At 36.0% G+C, this 15,703-nt stretch overlaps 1 protein-coding gene across 2 annotated transcripts in view; it reads right to left on the reverse strand.

Moving 5' to 3' along the window:
* The window catches only part of ZNF292 (zinc finger protein 292), a 106,487-nt gene that overhangs the window by 44,669 nt on the left and 46,115 nt on the right, over positions 1–15,703 (reverse strand). For both annotated transcript variants that reach the window (XM_038002243.2, XM_008006531.3), the window contains 2 exons: positions 1,381–1,535; positions 1,108–1,186 (listed from right to left, as the gene is read on the reverse strand). In XM_038002243.2, coding sequence (XP_037858171.2) covers positions 1,108–1,186; positions 1,381–1,535 — 234 coding nt within the window. The remainder of the gene's footprint in view (positions 1–1,107; positions 1,187–1,380; positions 1,536–15,703) is intronic.

Genomic DNA, 15,703 nt, shown 5'->3' on the forward strand with positions numbered 1-15,703 from the left:
ATTTACCTAAAAATACTTTCTGGAAAAAAAAAACCTAAGATACAAGTTACGGATATCTGAAGTAGAATATGCATGATCAAAAAGTTAGTTGCAATGTGACAAACAGGACAAGACACTTTCATTTCAACAAACAGTTATGAAGCATTTGTTATATGTAAGACATTATGCGGAATCCTATGACATTAAATAAGATGAATTCCACCTTCAAGGGCCTGTTGCACTTGATGTAGATTTTAACGTTTAATATTAAAATAGGAAAGTTTATTTCTCTGCTTAACTATAGCTTATTCTACATGCTTCTAAAATTTAAGGCTATACCTCTTTAACAAATTTCTTACAGAAAATCTTAAGGCCTGAAGATATTTTAAGAACTCTGGATAGAGAAATGGGGAGAAAGAGAGCTATAGCTTTGAAACTAGCTGGCAGGAGCATTCTTTTTAACTAACCAATTAATCAAAATTTAATTGAAGCCATAATACATCCAGCTCTAGTGCTTAAAACAAAATTTAACATTCTTGAAAATACTCCAAGACAACTAATTGCTAAATTGTGTAGTATCGCATGTAAGCAGAATAACAACACTAAATAAAAGAGACAAAGCATGTGGTTTCAGGCTGGAGAAAAAGCATGGGCTTTGGAATAAAGAACCTTAGTTCGAATAACTACTATGTGATATTAGCTACACAAGTTTGGGCAGATAATTATTTTAAAGTATGAGCCTCAGTTTCCTCACCTTTAAAATGGGGAAACCATACCTACCCACACAAATTTTCATGGGGATTAAATGATATATGTGAAATTCTTATAAAGCACATTGAAGACTTTCAGAAACCAGTTTAACTGTTTCTAAATCCAAATGAGGGCACTTCCTTTTGTGTTCCCTTGCTGCTCTTACAAAGCCCTAATTATCTGATCATAAAGATTATTCAATCTATCTTATTTAGCAAACACTTGTTGAGATCTACTATATGTAAGACACTAGTGTTAATAAGATCAGTAATTAATGTCTGTCATTATTGAGATGTCTTAAAACTTAACTGAATAATTTTTTTAAGAGTAAGGAAAACTGACATAAGATATACCTATATTAAATCTAAAGATTCTCACCTGCACCAGTGACTGAAATTGTTCCCACTGTTTATCTGATAACTCAACAGGCAGACACAGTAAAAGTTCAACACAGCTTCTAAAAAACAAAAAATTGGTAAAGAGAGGAATAATTATTAAAATTCAAAGGAAAATAGAACCAGTAATTCTAATATCATAAGCAGACTCCCCATATCTAATCTATTTAAAATTAAACTATAAGACTTGAGATTTAATGATTTTGTGTTCTTTTTTAAAGCTAAATCTAGTTTATTTACTCAAAGGTCTACTCACAATGCCAAGCGTTCCAGAACCAAGGCTACATTTTCACATTCAGAGGTAAGATAAGGTCGGGCTTTAACGTAACTTTGGATAGCCACTGTGTATACCTCCAATAAAGGTAAAGGATCTTCTGAAGTTTTCCATTTCTCTGCATATTCTAGGAGTGTCTGTTTTGGAAAGAATAAAAAAAAGTATTCAAAATATAAATCAAAATATACATTGACTCATCAGCTGTGTTTCTGAAAAATTTTGAAAAATACAAACTTTTATTTATAAAAACAAAAAGTTTATATTGATTAAAATATTAAATGAAATATAGTCATATTTTTGGCAGCTCTCTGTAGGAGAAAAGATTAGCATTAATTCATCCAGCAATAGCATCATTTCATCAAGGCTAGTGTTAAATAGTGCAAGAGTTAGCTCCTCTATTCCCTAGTAAGTTTTAAAAGCTATTTTAAAAAGACATCTGGGCAAGTAATACTTGACCAGGCATGCAGTGAAGAATTTCAAATAATATCTGTTTTCTATTTTTCGTAAAGCAGCAGAAAATTCAATACTGAAAAACAAAATGAATCATGTATGGTAAGCAAAGACATGTCCTTTTTCAGTCCATAAAAAAATAACAGTACATACAAATTAATAATTTTTTGACAAGCGCTAGCATTTAAAAAGTCATCCAAAGATTTTCAACATATAAAATCAACATTAAAGATATTAAATAATTATTATAAGATTAAGTAATTTCTATAATAGTTTTTTAATAAAAAATATTTCTCATCTTTCAATTAAGTAAATATTTTAAATTTACCTCATCAGAATTTCTTTAAAAGATGCTATTTATCTTACTGAATAAAGATGGGAGATAATGGAAAGAGAAGCTACACAGAAATACACACGTTAAGACTCTTATCTAAAAGGTTCTATAGTTATGCTAAATGAAGAGAGATTCTAAATAAATGTTTTTATAACACAGAAGTCACAATTGGTCCTCTCCACATTTCAGGGTTTAAGACTCATTTAATCAAACATATGGAAATTCAGGTGTCTATTCCTAGAAAATAGGGCATTGAAGAAAAAAAAATTTCCTGAGGGCCTGTATCCTCTGGCATACAGAAGCAGATTTAAAAAACTGGAGAGAGGGAGGAGGGAAAAGGGAGAGGGTGGGGATTGTATTCTACTACCAAAGCACTTACTACCTTGTCCTTTCTTCTAACTTCCAACTAACAGAATTAGTAAGTGATCAGACAAAAGCAATAGAAAAAGTAAGCTGGTAAACTAAAGGCAACAAAACAACTACTCACCTACTGAGTAGCCACATATTCACAGACCCTGGCTCTCACTAATCCTTTCCTTTCCTTTCCCCCTAAGAAGTGAGGGCAAATACTGATTCCTAGGGAGAGAAAGGACAGAAAACCTGCAGTCACAGTGCAGGATGTAGGGTGGGGTGTCAGGGGATACTCAACTAGGTTCAAAACCAACTCCACAGCAAAATTTCCCAGTAAAGTTGAGGTAGAAAAACTTATTTCTCAGATATCCGGGAAAAAACACCCCAGTCTTTCCCAGATGAACGCTGAAACAAATCTGCTCTCATCCACACTTTCACCTCACCTCACAATCCCATTATATCCCAAACCTCCATGGTACAAAATAGATTCTATGTGAGGATAAAAACAATCAGTGATAAGTTCCCTAGCTCAATCCACATGAAGCCCAAAGGTAAAGCTATTCCTGATCTTTTAAGTCCAAGCAGGGATAGAGATGCTGGAGAAGAGGGGAATCCGTGTTTCTGTACCCTCTTGACATTGTTAAATGTAATGATGAACAAATGACATTGTAGCTGGTCAACATGGAACATGAGATGAAGCTGCCTACATTATACCCAAGATGATTCAGCTTCGATGTAAACACAGAAATTAAAGCCTTTTATTTGCCTAATCATGTCACTATTATACATATAATCCCAATCAGAGACTCACTTTTGCAGGTGTCGGGGCTCAGAAACTGATACCCCAAACTGTGGCACTCTGACATGCTGAGGAAGAAGCCTCAGAGTCTCTCTGACCTTCCCCTGTTCCTTCCCATCTCTTGATCTTCTTTCTCCCAAAGCACAGTTTGAAGTTGTTCTGTGAAGTTTCCTTATCTGTCTAAAGTCCAGATCCACCAAAGAAGAATAAAATTAACTTTGATCCTGTTAGTGAACCCCAAGTTTCTCTTCAAAGAATCAGTATGTATGTTCACTTCTCTTATTCTTTGATTCTCCATTTTAAAGTTCAACTCCCTGGTTCTCTTCACCCCCCTGCTTCTAAGTTTCAGTAAACAACTTTCTCACCAGTCCTAATCAGTAGTTCACATTTGTTCCCTGGTCTCCTGGTTGGTCCTGACTCATCCTGGTCACCTGCTTTATCTGAGTCACCCCGGTCACCTGCTCTGACCTAAGTCACCTTTAGTTACCTATTCCTAACCATCCTTCCCACCAAACTACTCACCCTACCACTATGGCTCATATCCCCTGCTCTTTTTAAAATAGCCAATCGGAATTAGCTCAGACTGTGCGGGCCAACCCTAGCCAATACGGGAACGACACAGCAGCAGGGGCTACCTGCATCAGGAACAAGAACTCCTTCCCCTCCCCTGACCAGGTGTGGTCTCACCATTGTTCCATCTGCGAGGAGCACCTTTTCTGCAGAAAGTAAAAATTGCCTCACTGTGAAAATTAAATGTATGTTTGAGTGCTATTTCTTTGTGGCACTGGGAACAAGCATTTCTAACAGTTCCCTCCCTGAGTTTTTATTAACTGAACTCACAGGGCGGAAACTTTTGTCACAAACCACTGAGTGCTTTGCAGGCTCAACAGACTTTGTCCCAGGCTACTGTCTCTTCTTCAAGCCCACTGAATTCCCCTAAAAATAATTTACGACCCTCCTCTAAAATCATCCACAGTTCTCCACCTCCCTTTCATTAATAAATTTGTATGCCATTTCAAATCTGCTGTTTGTCAGTTGATTTTCAGTGAACCTTCAGAGGATGAAGGGGAAGTTTTCTTTAGGCCCCTACCCAGGAGAATTAACTTTCTTCTAAATATCCATCAAATAAAGAAGAACTTATATTTCTTACGGATCTGAAATGGTTATACTCTCCAATCTTTTGACCAGCTAGATGATTCAGAGGACAATGACAGAGAACTATGGACTACTAGAAATGAAAACATTCTCTTACATGTGATTTTGATTAGAGCAATTAAAACCTGGGATTAGTTCCTGGTTGAACCAACATGAACTAGGAATCAACATGAAAAAGAAAATTTGGAATTCGATGATGCAACCATTCAATCAAAAGGGATGTTAAGATTCATGATCAGTCTTTGAATTCAGTTTGTGCCATTGGCAGGCATACAAGTATGGTATAATAAAAATAACTGATCTTTGTCCTAGGTTCCTAGCACAGAGCTCCTGAAACCCTTGAAATCTACATAAGTGTCTTTTTCATGTTAATGAGATAACATTAGGCTGAGGAGCTTCTAGATAGCTTTAAGATAGGGACTGGTCACTAGAAAGACCACGCCATGATTAGAGAGATGGAGCTTGCAGCCCCACCCCCCAGTCTTGGAGGCGATAAAAGGTCACAGAGATTGAACCCAATCGCCAATGGCCAATGATTTGATCAATCATGTCTATGTACTCCACAAGACCTCCTAAACAACAGTAGTCTAAGAGCTTTTGAGTTGGAAAACACATCCATGTGCCGGGAAGCTGGCACATCGCAACTCCACAGAGACAGGCTCTGGTGCTTGGAACCCTTTCAGATCTCACCCTAGGTACTTCTTCGTCTGGCTGTTCATTTGTATCCTTTATAATACCTTATAATAATAAGTATAGCATTTTCCTGAGTTCTGTGAGTTATTCCAGCAAATTACTGACCCTGAGGAGGGGGCTGTGAGAACCCCTAACTTTGTAGCCAAGTTGGACAGACTTGGGGACCTGGTACTTGCAACTGGCTTCTGACCAAAGTCCTACACTTTTTCCCCCATTAAACCAATGGTTTTTGTTCCCACACTCTTTCAAGAATGAATGAATTTGTCTATACACATATATTTATATTTATACACATACGAACAGACAAAGATAAAAGTCACTGTAATCTGGTTTGAAGATAAGTTTGGGGGGAGATGGCACAGAGGGGAAAAGACAGGGAACAAAACCTAAACATCTTCCTGCAATGCACCATATTGCTTCCATTAATGAGTAACCTGTACGCAAAATAGGGTGAGAAAATTTAAAACTGTTTTTTGATGAATGACTGATGGAACTAGGGATGCTTAATCTGGACACTGAATACTTACCACATGGCTAGGTGTTGTTCTAAGAGCTTTACATGTACTACCTATTTAGTAATTAGGTAAATTATAGTAATATGCTTATATTAAAAATTAACAAACCAAGGCATAAAGTAGTGAAATAACAAGCCATAACATCACAGAGCTAGGAAAAGGCAGAGAAGGTATTCAAACCCTCATAGTCTGACTTCAGAGTGTTCATTCTTAACTACTATGCGATACATTTCTGGAGAAATAAAAATTAACTTGTAAATCCAATTTTTAAAATTTGGATTAAATTAGATTAAATTAGCCAAATTCACAAATCTAGAGGCTTGTCACATAAGAGAGGAGTTAATTTTATTCTGTGTGTCTCACAGGTCATACTAGGACCACTAGGTTAAAGTTTAAAAGAGACACTCCTGTTTCTGATAAGACAGAACTACCAAACCATCAGAGTAAACCAAAAACAGAACAAGTTGGTCTCCTGAGACAGGTGGTGGCCCATCAACTGAAGTTTTTCAAAGAGGAGCAAGATGATTCAGAGTTGAGGATGCTGAAAGGAGTCATACATTAAAGACACACTCCACCACACCAGAAGAGACTACACTAGTATGTGTGTCTGTTCATAAACTAGTGGCTCATGGATGTTTTGATGTGCACATTGTTCAAAAAATATTTGAATTAGTTTCTAATATTTAGAAGTCATATATTTTACATAAAAACTTGGGTTTCTGGCTTTTCTTTAAAAAAAAAAAAAAAAAAAAAAGGCAACTTTGGGCCCACATTCCAGCATGGCAACTAGCTAGGGCTGAGTGAGACCCAAGATCTCCCACTGAGATCAGACACAAGCTCTGTGGTTGCTACATGCCTCACCTCCTTTAAGGGAGCTACTGGATCCCTACAAAGTTATTTGTGGCTACTGCATCTGCTCTATAGTGTGTGTTATGGGGCAAGCCTAGGATAGAAGAAATAAGCAAGAGGTTAAAGGATCTCTAACACAGTGTTTCTTGCGGTGGTTTTCATTGTTGTCCTCTCTTAAGGAGACCTTTGACTTTTTTTTCCTAATTGTTCATCATCCCCAATGAAATTTTGATACCACAGATTAAACTATATATTTGTTTACATGTAACAAACAATTAAAAAAACAACTTTTTTCTTTAAGAGCCAATTTTTACTCCCTTGAGAACAAAAATGCACACTTTAACATTTGGCTCTTAAGTTGATTTCTCATTATTTAAATCAGCAGAGTCTAGAACATATATGCTTTAGGGAGAAACAGTATAGATTAACTTCTGGTAGCTTCCTTTAGTTGCCCTAAGGATTACTAGGAAGGAAAATAAAAGAGAAATAAAACCACAGGGGTGTTACATTTAATAAACATGGGGATTAAATTACATTACTGTCCTATGTAAAGATAAGACTAGTGGAGTGTTGGTTATGTTTATATTATTACATTCATGTTCCACTTTCAATTTACATCTAGGGTTCTCCAGAACAGAAGTTGTCAAACATTTTGATCTCATGACTCTTTACCCTCTTAAAAATGACTGAGGAACCCAAAGAGTTGTTTATGTGAATTACAACTACTGACATTTACCATATTCAATATGAAAACTGAGACTTTTACATATTTATAAACAAGTTTAAAATAATAAACCCATCACATAAGATATTTTTAATAAAAATGCACTTCCTGAAAAAAGTGAAAAGAGGCATTGTTTTACATTTTTCAAATCTCTTCAAAGTCCGACAAGAGAAAAGAGTGGGTTTCTCATATTGGTTTATACACTTAATCTGCTGCAATACCACACATTAGGTAATCTTTGGAAAACTCCCTGTACATGACTGAAAGGTAACAAATAATGTCTTACAGTTTTGACCTTTTACCCTGAAGAACCTTTGATGAATGTGAAATACTCTTTAAAATTTCTAAGTTATTAAAATGTATTTTAAGGTTTTGTGTAGAAATGGTAGACTGGACACATTTATTTTGCACCTTACTCTCCTCTTCCCCAAACCTCACTGAAACTACAGTAATTTTTTTAAAGTGGCATAAACCCATAAGAATAGGAACATGGGAATGGAACAAACAGAAATAAAATCTTAAAAGCTGGAAAGCATATGTAAGATTGATACTCCAAGAAAAGTGACTCCTAAATAGGCTTTAGGTAAAAACAACAAAAACAAACAAACAAGCAAAACCTACTAACTATGCATAATCACCAAAGGGCTCAGGAACTGGGAGCACCAGATGCCTCTGAAAATGGGGGGTGAAAGTGGGGCTAAAAAAGAGAAAACTGGTTGAAAAGTCTATTTTAGGAGTTAAGCCTCCTTGATTTCCTCCTCACTCTCCACAGCTAGAAAATCCAAGCGAGGTACTGCCACTCTTCCTCAGTAAAGAAGTTTAAAAAGAGGTGTTTGGACACAGTTGAGAAGAAGTATCTTACTTTTCAGGGCAGTAGGTCAACTTTACATACTCCCTATAGACAGCAAGCCCCTTTTTTCCAACTCACTGCCTGAACTTCCAGGTCCCTAGTTGAGTCTTTTTCTGGGAAATCAAAAAGAAAAGATCCAAGATTCTGACACCAAGCCTTCATCAGGGAATGAAACAAACTAGACCCCTCATTTGTGAAAATCACAACAAACGTCATACATGAACTTGGAGCTCTCAATCACGTTTTTAGCAGTACACCCTTAAATACGGTATTTAAAGACCAGTAGACATTTTTAAAAAGCTTCTAACGTTGAGAGAAATCAAAACAAGGAGGAAAAAAGCAATTTTGAATAAACAGAAACTATGCAGGGAGAAAATAAAATTTCAAGAAACTACCATTGATATTCTTGGATATATGAGAAAACACATTACATCTATGAATAAAAACACCATGTTATAAGAAATAGTTATGGGGAAAAAGACTAATAAAAATTATGGATAGGACAAAAAAGATTTTAAAATTTAAATAATAATGCTAGAGGTCCCATAATTAACAACAGGAGTTCCAGGAAGTCAGAATAGAGAAATTGAGGGGAATAAATAAAATACTTAATTCAAATTAATTTTCTAGAACCTAAGAACATGAATTTTAAGAATGAAAAGGCCCACTGAATGTCCAGCACAATTACTGAAAATAGAACTGTACCAAAGTACTTTCTCATAAAATTTCAGAACTCAAAAACAAGATAGGATCAAAATAAGACTGGAAGGGGACGAGGCAGCAGACTTCTCAACAGCAACACTGAAGCAAAAAGAAAATGAAGCACTGCATTGAAAGCTATGGGGAAACTATTTATATCCAACGATTGTAACTATTAAAATAGAAAAGTCATTTTTGGACATATGTGGTCTAAAATTTTTTACCTTCTAGGCACATTTTTTCAGGATGTTACCGAAGAAGGAATTTCACCAAAATGAAAAATAAACCAGGAAAGGAGTCAGAATGATACACAGAAGAAAGGGAGCTCTAACATGAGAGAGATGAATGAAGTAAGATTCCAAGAAGACAGTTGTGCAATGGACCTGGAAAATAATTATAGCATATTAGATGGATTCTGGATAAATTTATTCAAGATGAAATTGATAGAGAACCCAATGTGCTTGAATAAGCTTAAGAGGAGATTTAAACAATTGAGGGAGAATTTGGATTGAATTAGTGATAAACACACAGAAAATTAAGCTAAGAAAAAAACACGGTAATTTATGTCTAGAGAAACAGGATTCTCCAATTAGAAAATGCACACTCTTCACAAACACAAGTAAAACAGTTACAAAAATTGAACACAAACTAGGCCACATAGACAGTTACATGAAATAAAGAATATGTTCACATTTTTTATATTTTTTCCACATTTTTCCACATTCTTTGAATATAATGCAATAAAGTTAAACACTTAACAAAAGAATACCCTAACAAACAAAACCACAAACTTGAAATTTTAAAGCGTACTTCTCAGTCTGGGGTAAAAGAAACCATAATAGAAATCAAAAAATACTTACACTTGAATTATAGCAAAAACAACCTATCAAAATTCATAGGATGCAGCTAAAGCAATCTTAAGAGGGGCAGTTTTAGATGCAAATGTTTATACTGTCACTTCTGTTACAGCTTTAAAAAATACATATATACACATTTGTTCCCACACAACATTAGCAAAACATGAATTTCTCATTTGCTTATATACTATTTTTTGGTGTGAAACATTAGGTGAAAGCAGAGAATTGTACCCAGATGAACTGAGCTGTTAAGAGTATGCAAAATACACACACGCACGCAAATCAAACATGTACCAGCTACCTCAGTTCACCATAAGTGTTATTAGTGATAACCAATCACACGTGGTGTTACAACTTTCTATCCAATTTCAGAGAACTCTCCTTCTGCTAATTCACATTAACTCACAAACTACATCCCTTCTGACACCCACTTTCCTTCTGGTGCTCACTTCCACAAAGAAATTTCAGATCTTTTTCAAGGTAAAGTACCTATGCATTTTTAAACTACTTAATAGGTATAAAACTGCGCTACTGTTTCAATAAGGTTCTGTGTGTGTGATGACGTTTTTGCATGCTGTGTCTCTTAAGTACATTTTTTCAATAAGCCCTGGGATCTTTAATGTGCAATTCTGCATGTCAAAGAGATTGTTAGGAATTCATATATTGTGATAAAACAAATATCACATTTGTTTTGTGGTATTTGTTTGATAAATGGCTGCACTTTAAAAAGAGAAAATAAAGAATAGCCAAAGATGATATTATTGGGACAAATGGAGAAATTTAAATATATATCATAATTAGATAATAGTGGTGTGTCAATATTACATTTCCTGAGTGTGATGACTGTGTTGTGAGTATACAGAAAAATGTCTTTGGCCTTAGGAGATAAATGCTTAAAGTATATAAAGGGGGCAATGTCATAACACTGGCTAACTCCTAAAAGATTCAGACAAGAAAATAAAGTGTGAGATAAAGCAAATATGGCAAAATGTGAACGAAGGAGGAACCTTGGTGAAAGCTATGGGGGTATTCATGGTACTATTCTTGTAACTTTTCTGTTATAAAGAGTTCGGAAAAGCAAAGTATTGAGGGTGGGATGTGTGGTAGATTGAATTCTTCACCTCTCCTTATTTCCATGTCGTTCGTCACATGACTTTGGAGTACTTCTCATAATGGTAGAAAATATTTTCCTAACCCATGTGACTTGTTCTGACCAAGAGAATGGGGCAGAAGCGATAGTAGGACGGCTGTAAGTTTAAGCATCTTGCTTTCTCTTATGCTTCTGCCCTCACAATGAGAAGATACATCCAGATTAGCCTGCCGTTCCCAGTAGGGTAATGAGAGGCAGATGTCATCCTGTTGCTCCAGTTGAGTCCAACACGTATCAGGTAACAGCCAATCTGAAACATATCTATCAGTCCAGCCAAGATCAATAGATACTTAACCAGACCTCAGATGAGTAAGCGATAATGCTTATGTTAAATGCTATTAAAGTTTTTGCAGTTTATTATGCAAAATTTGGTGAAAATAACTAAGTAGCCAACTTAAATTGGAAAAAGAACAGGATAAAGTCAAAGGGTATAAAAACGTAAAAGTAGTAAAATTAAGATAAGAAATAAATGACAAAAAAAATAAAGGCACAGATTGTGGTGAGGATGTTTAAAAAAAGAAAAAAATAAGAAAACACACAGAGAGGGTCAACAAAACTAAACCTAGTCATCTGGCAAAGCTGGTCAAGAAAAAAAGAGCACAAATCAACAGTACTGGAAATGAGAAAGGAGTCATAACTACAGAAGCAATAAAGATGTTTTAAAATAAAAATATATTGAATAATCTTATTTGAAATAAGATTATTGAGTAAGAATCATGTTATCTGAAAACAACTTAAAAATCTGAATAAAATGGGAATGGTTAGAACATTACTAAAATGATCTCACAAAGAAATAGAAAAAAATAGTCCTCTACCTATTGAGAAACTGAATCCAGGTTAAGAAAAAAAAAAAAAAAAAGGAATTATCAGACAATTTTTATAGAAAAGTCCAGCAAACAGGCTGGGCATGGTGTCTCCTGTCTGTAATGCCAGCACTTGGGGAAGCCAAGGTGGAGGGACAATATGAGGCCAGGAGTTAGAGACCAGCCAGAGCAACACAGTGAGACTTCATCTCTACCAATGATTTTAAAAATTAGCCAGTTATGGTGGTGCATGCCTGCAATCCCAGCTACTTGGGAGGCTAAAGCTGGAGGATCACTCGAGCCCAGGAGTTCGAGGTTGTAGTGAGCTATGATCTTGCCACTGCACTAGAGCCTGAAGACAGAGAGATGTATTGTGTCTGGGGCCAGTGGGGGGGAGGGGGGGAAACCCCAGCAAACAATCCTTTAGGAAACAGATAATCTCTTTATTACAGAAGCTTTTGGATGAAAGGAAGAGTGGGAAAATTCACTAATTCATTGTTTGAGGCTACTATAAACTTGAGAATAAAACTGGGTACATATGGTATGAGAAAGGAATAATCACAGGCCAATCTCAGACATAAAAAACAGCAATTTAAAAATCCTAAATGTGGCCAGGCGCAGTGGCTCACGCCTGTAATCCCAACACTTTGGGAGGCCAAGGCAGGCAGATCACCTGAGGTCAGGAGTTCAAGACCAGCCTGGTCAACATGGCGAAATCCCGTCTCTGCTAAAAATACAAAAATTAGCTGGGCATGGTGGAAGGTGCCTATCATCCCAGCTACTCGGGAGGTTGAGGCAGGAGAATTGGTTGAACCCAGGAGGCGGAGGTTGCAGTGAACCAAGATTGTGCCATTGCACTCCAGCCTGGGCGATAAGACTGAGATTTAGTCTTTAAAAAAAAAAAAAAAAAAAAAATCCTAAATGTTACCAACCAAATCCTACAATAAATAAACTTTAAATTTTTTAAAAAATATTTTGAAACAATCACAAAGTTAAAGAAAAGTTGGAGATACAGTACAAAGAAATTTTTTTCCTAAGCTATTTGATAGTTAGTGGCCAACCTAATGCCTCATTACCTTCAAAGAGTATGTATTTCCTACACAGAAGTACGTTCTCCCACATAACCACAGTATGACCATCAGAATCAGGCAATCAACACTGATACATTACTACTATTTAATCTGCAGACATTCACGTATGCCAAATTATCCCAATGACGTCTTTTATAGAAAAAGATACAGTAGTAGCACAGTTTGCATTTGTCATGTCCTAGTCTCCTTAGACCCTAAATAAGACTCGAAAGACTCAGGACCCTGGCACCACTGGAGATTATTATAGGCTACTCATTTTGTAGAATGTCCCTCAATTTGGCTTTAGTATTTTCTCTTGATTAGATGTATGCTAAACGAAAGAGCTTTAAAATAGAACTACATATATATGAGAGCATGGTATACAAAAAAGTCCCATTAGAAACCAGTGAGGAAAGTACAGACTCTTCCATAAATAACCTGAAACAACCATCTAAACGGGAAAGAAAAATTATAACTATTCCCAGCATACAACAAAACTATATACTATATGGACAAGTAACTGAATGTGAAAAGCAATACTTTAAAACTTTAGGACGAGGCTGGGCATGGTGGCTCATGCCTGTAATCCCAGCACTTTGGGAGGCTGAGGTAGGCGGATCACTTGAGGTTGGGAGTTCAAGACCAGCCTGACCAACATGGAGAAATCCATCTCTACTAAAAATACAAAAATTAGCTGAGCATGATGGTGCATGCCTGTAATCCCAGCTACTTGGGAAGCTGAGGCAGGAGAATCGCTTGAACCCGGGAGGCAGAGGTTGCGGTGAGCCGAGATCGCGCCATAGGATTCTAGTCTGGGCAACAAGAGTGAAACTCCGTCACAAGAGAAAAACAACAACAACAACAACAACAAAAAAACTTCAGAATGAAAACATAGGAGAACACCTTAAGACCTTAGGGCAAAGAAGGTTTTCTTAACAAGACAGAAAATACACACCATAACGGAAGACAATAACTGCAGCTACAACAGAATTTAAAACTTGTTTTCACCAAAACCCCACAGAAAATCAAATAAAAGGCTACAAACTGGGAAGACATTTTGTATCTCATATTCACAAATAATACATAGTGCCATATGCATAATACAAATTTCATAACATAAAAATAAGTCTACCTCAGAATCTCAGAGTTGAGCTTGTCCACCACTATTTTTTCTTCTGAGTATGTTGCCTTTATATCATCTCTCTCCCAAATTGTAAGAATTCAGGAGACTCTCACTTACTTGTGATGAAATCCAATAATCTTACTTCCCCATTGTTCTGGTTGAGACACTTGTTTCCCCATATCTCAGTATACCATCCCTGGCAAATGGCTCACTGCAGTAGTTATTTTAGTAGTAGTTGAGCATTTTCAAAGAAAATCAATTATGAATTTAACATGATTCACATTCCCATATACTCAGTGCTAGGATATGAAATAACCATTCACAAAACTGAGTTTCTGATAGCTTTGAATCCCTAAATAATCTCCAATATGGATGCTGTAACACAATCTCCAGACTTTCTGAGAATTCTAAAACTTCTGGCTCCAGGGCCTACTCTCTTTGTAGCATTTTGATGGCATGAACCAATTATAATCCCAAAACTTCCCTATTCCCTAGCCTGACATGGCATGCCCCATAATTTCTCTGTTCTTGTATATTCTTTGCTATAAGCTAGGCTTACGGAAGCAACCACATCGATGCCTTGGCACAAAGGGTTTCAATCTTGGAAAAACATGAGCATGTTTGATGCTAACCAAATTCCTAAGAAACCTGACATTAATGGGAGAAGGTATTTTTTTTTTTTAATGTCTAGTACATAATACAGAAATGGAATGTTTTTAGGTTTCATCCACTGAATTAATTCTCACAATGCTATGTAACTGTTTCTCCGTAAAAAACATTCTAAAAAGGACACTTCTGACTTCAGCTTAGTCTCCACAGTATTTCTGGCTTTGAATTTACTTTCCAAAAATGCTAACATAGTATGTCTGGTTGATCTGTACCTTTACATTTTGACTCCCATAGTCAAGTGGTCATAATGAAGATAAATACATGGCTCAAATCTGAAGTGAAGACTTTAGCCCAATATACAGCTAAATATCATGTGGGAGGTCCAAAATCCTTAAGCGTAAACCCCCTACATAGAATGTAACCCCTAGTAACTTCAGAGACCTACAAGCTCAGTATGTACATAATCAGATTCAAAGAAAGAGAGTCTAGCTGCCATAAATAATTATAGCATGAGTCTCAATCTCAACTTGCTGGGGATAAGCCAGAAAGGGTGCCACAGTCTACTGTGCATGTCTATCATGGGCCAATTGGCACATACAATACATCCTTACTTTAGGACATGAAATACAATGGTAGGAAACCCAGCTTTAAAGGTGATTGATTCCTTTAATTTCTATATTCTCTAGTAACTGCTCTGAATAGAAATAAAATTCAACAGAAATAGGTTTTCCCTTAGTAATTTATACTCATTGTATAAATGACTTTGATAAAAAAGAAATTAAAAACATTTTCCTAGAAACAAATGCTAATATAGGCTGAACCAGAGGGCATGTGATCCATTCTCTGCACAGGAAATGGTACTGAAACAACTGAATATCCACATGCATAAAAATGAAATGAGATGCTTACCTTACATCATACACAAAACCCAAAATGGAACATACTTAAATGAAGAGCTAACCCTATAAAACTTCTTAAAGAGTTCTTATAACACCAAACATGATCTATTTTTATAAAGTTCATAAATTGGACTTCAACTCATCAAAATAAAAAACTTCTGCACTTCCAAAGACTCCATTAAAAAATGAAGAGCCAAGCCATAGGTTGAGAAAAAAATGTTTACAAACGATATATCTAACAAAGGGCTCATATCCAGAATACAGAAAGAACTACAATAACTCTATAATAAAAAGACAACCTTGTTTTTAAAAATGGGCAAAAGACTTAAATGGACAGTTCACCAGAGAAGATAACAAATGGCTGAAAATGCACAT

This window comes from Chlorocebus sabaeus, chromosome 13 (genome assembly GCF_047675955.1).
Source record: "Chlorocebus sabaeus isolate Y175 chromosome 13, mChlSab1.0.hap1, whole genome shotgun sequence".
Classification (NCBI taxonomy): domain Eukaryota; kingdom Metazoa; phylum Chordata; class Mammalia; order Primates; family Cercopithecidae; genus Chlorocebus; species Chlorocebus sabaeus.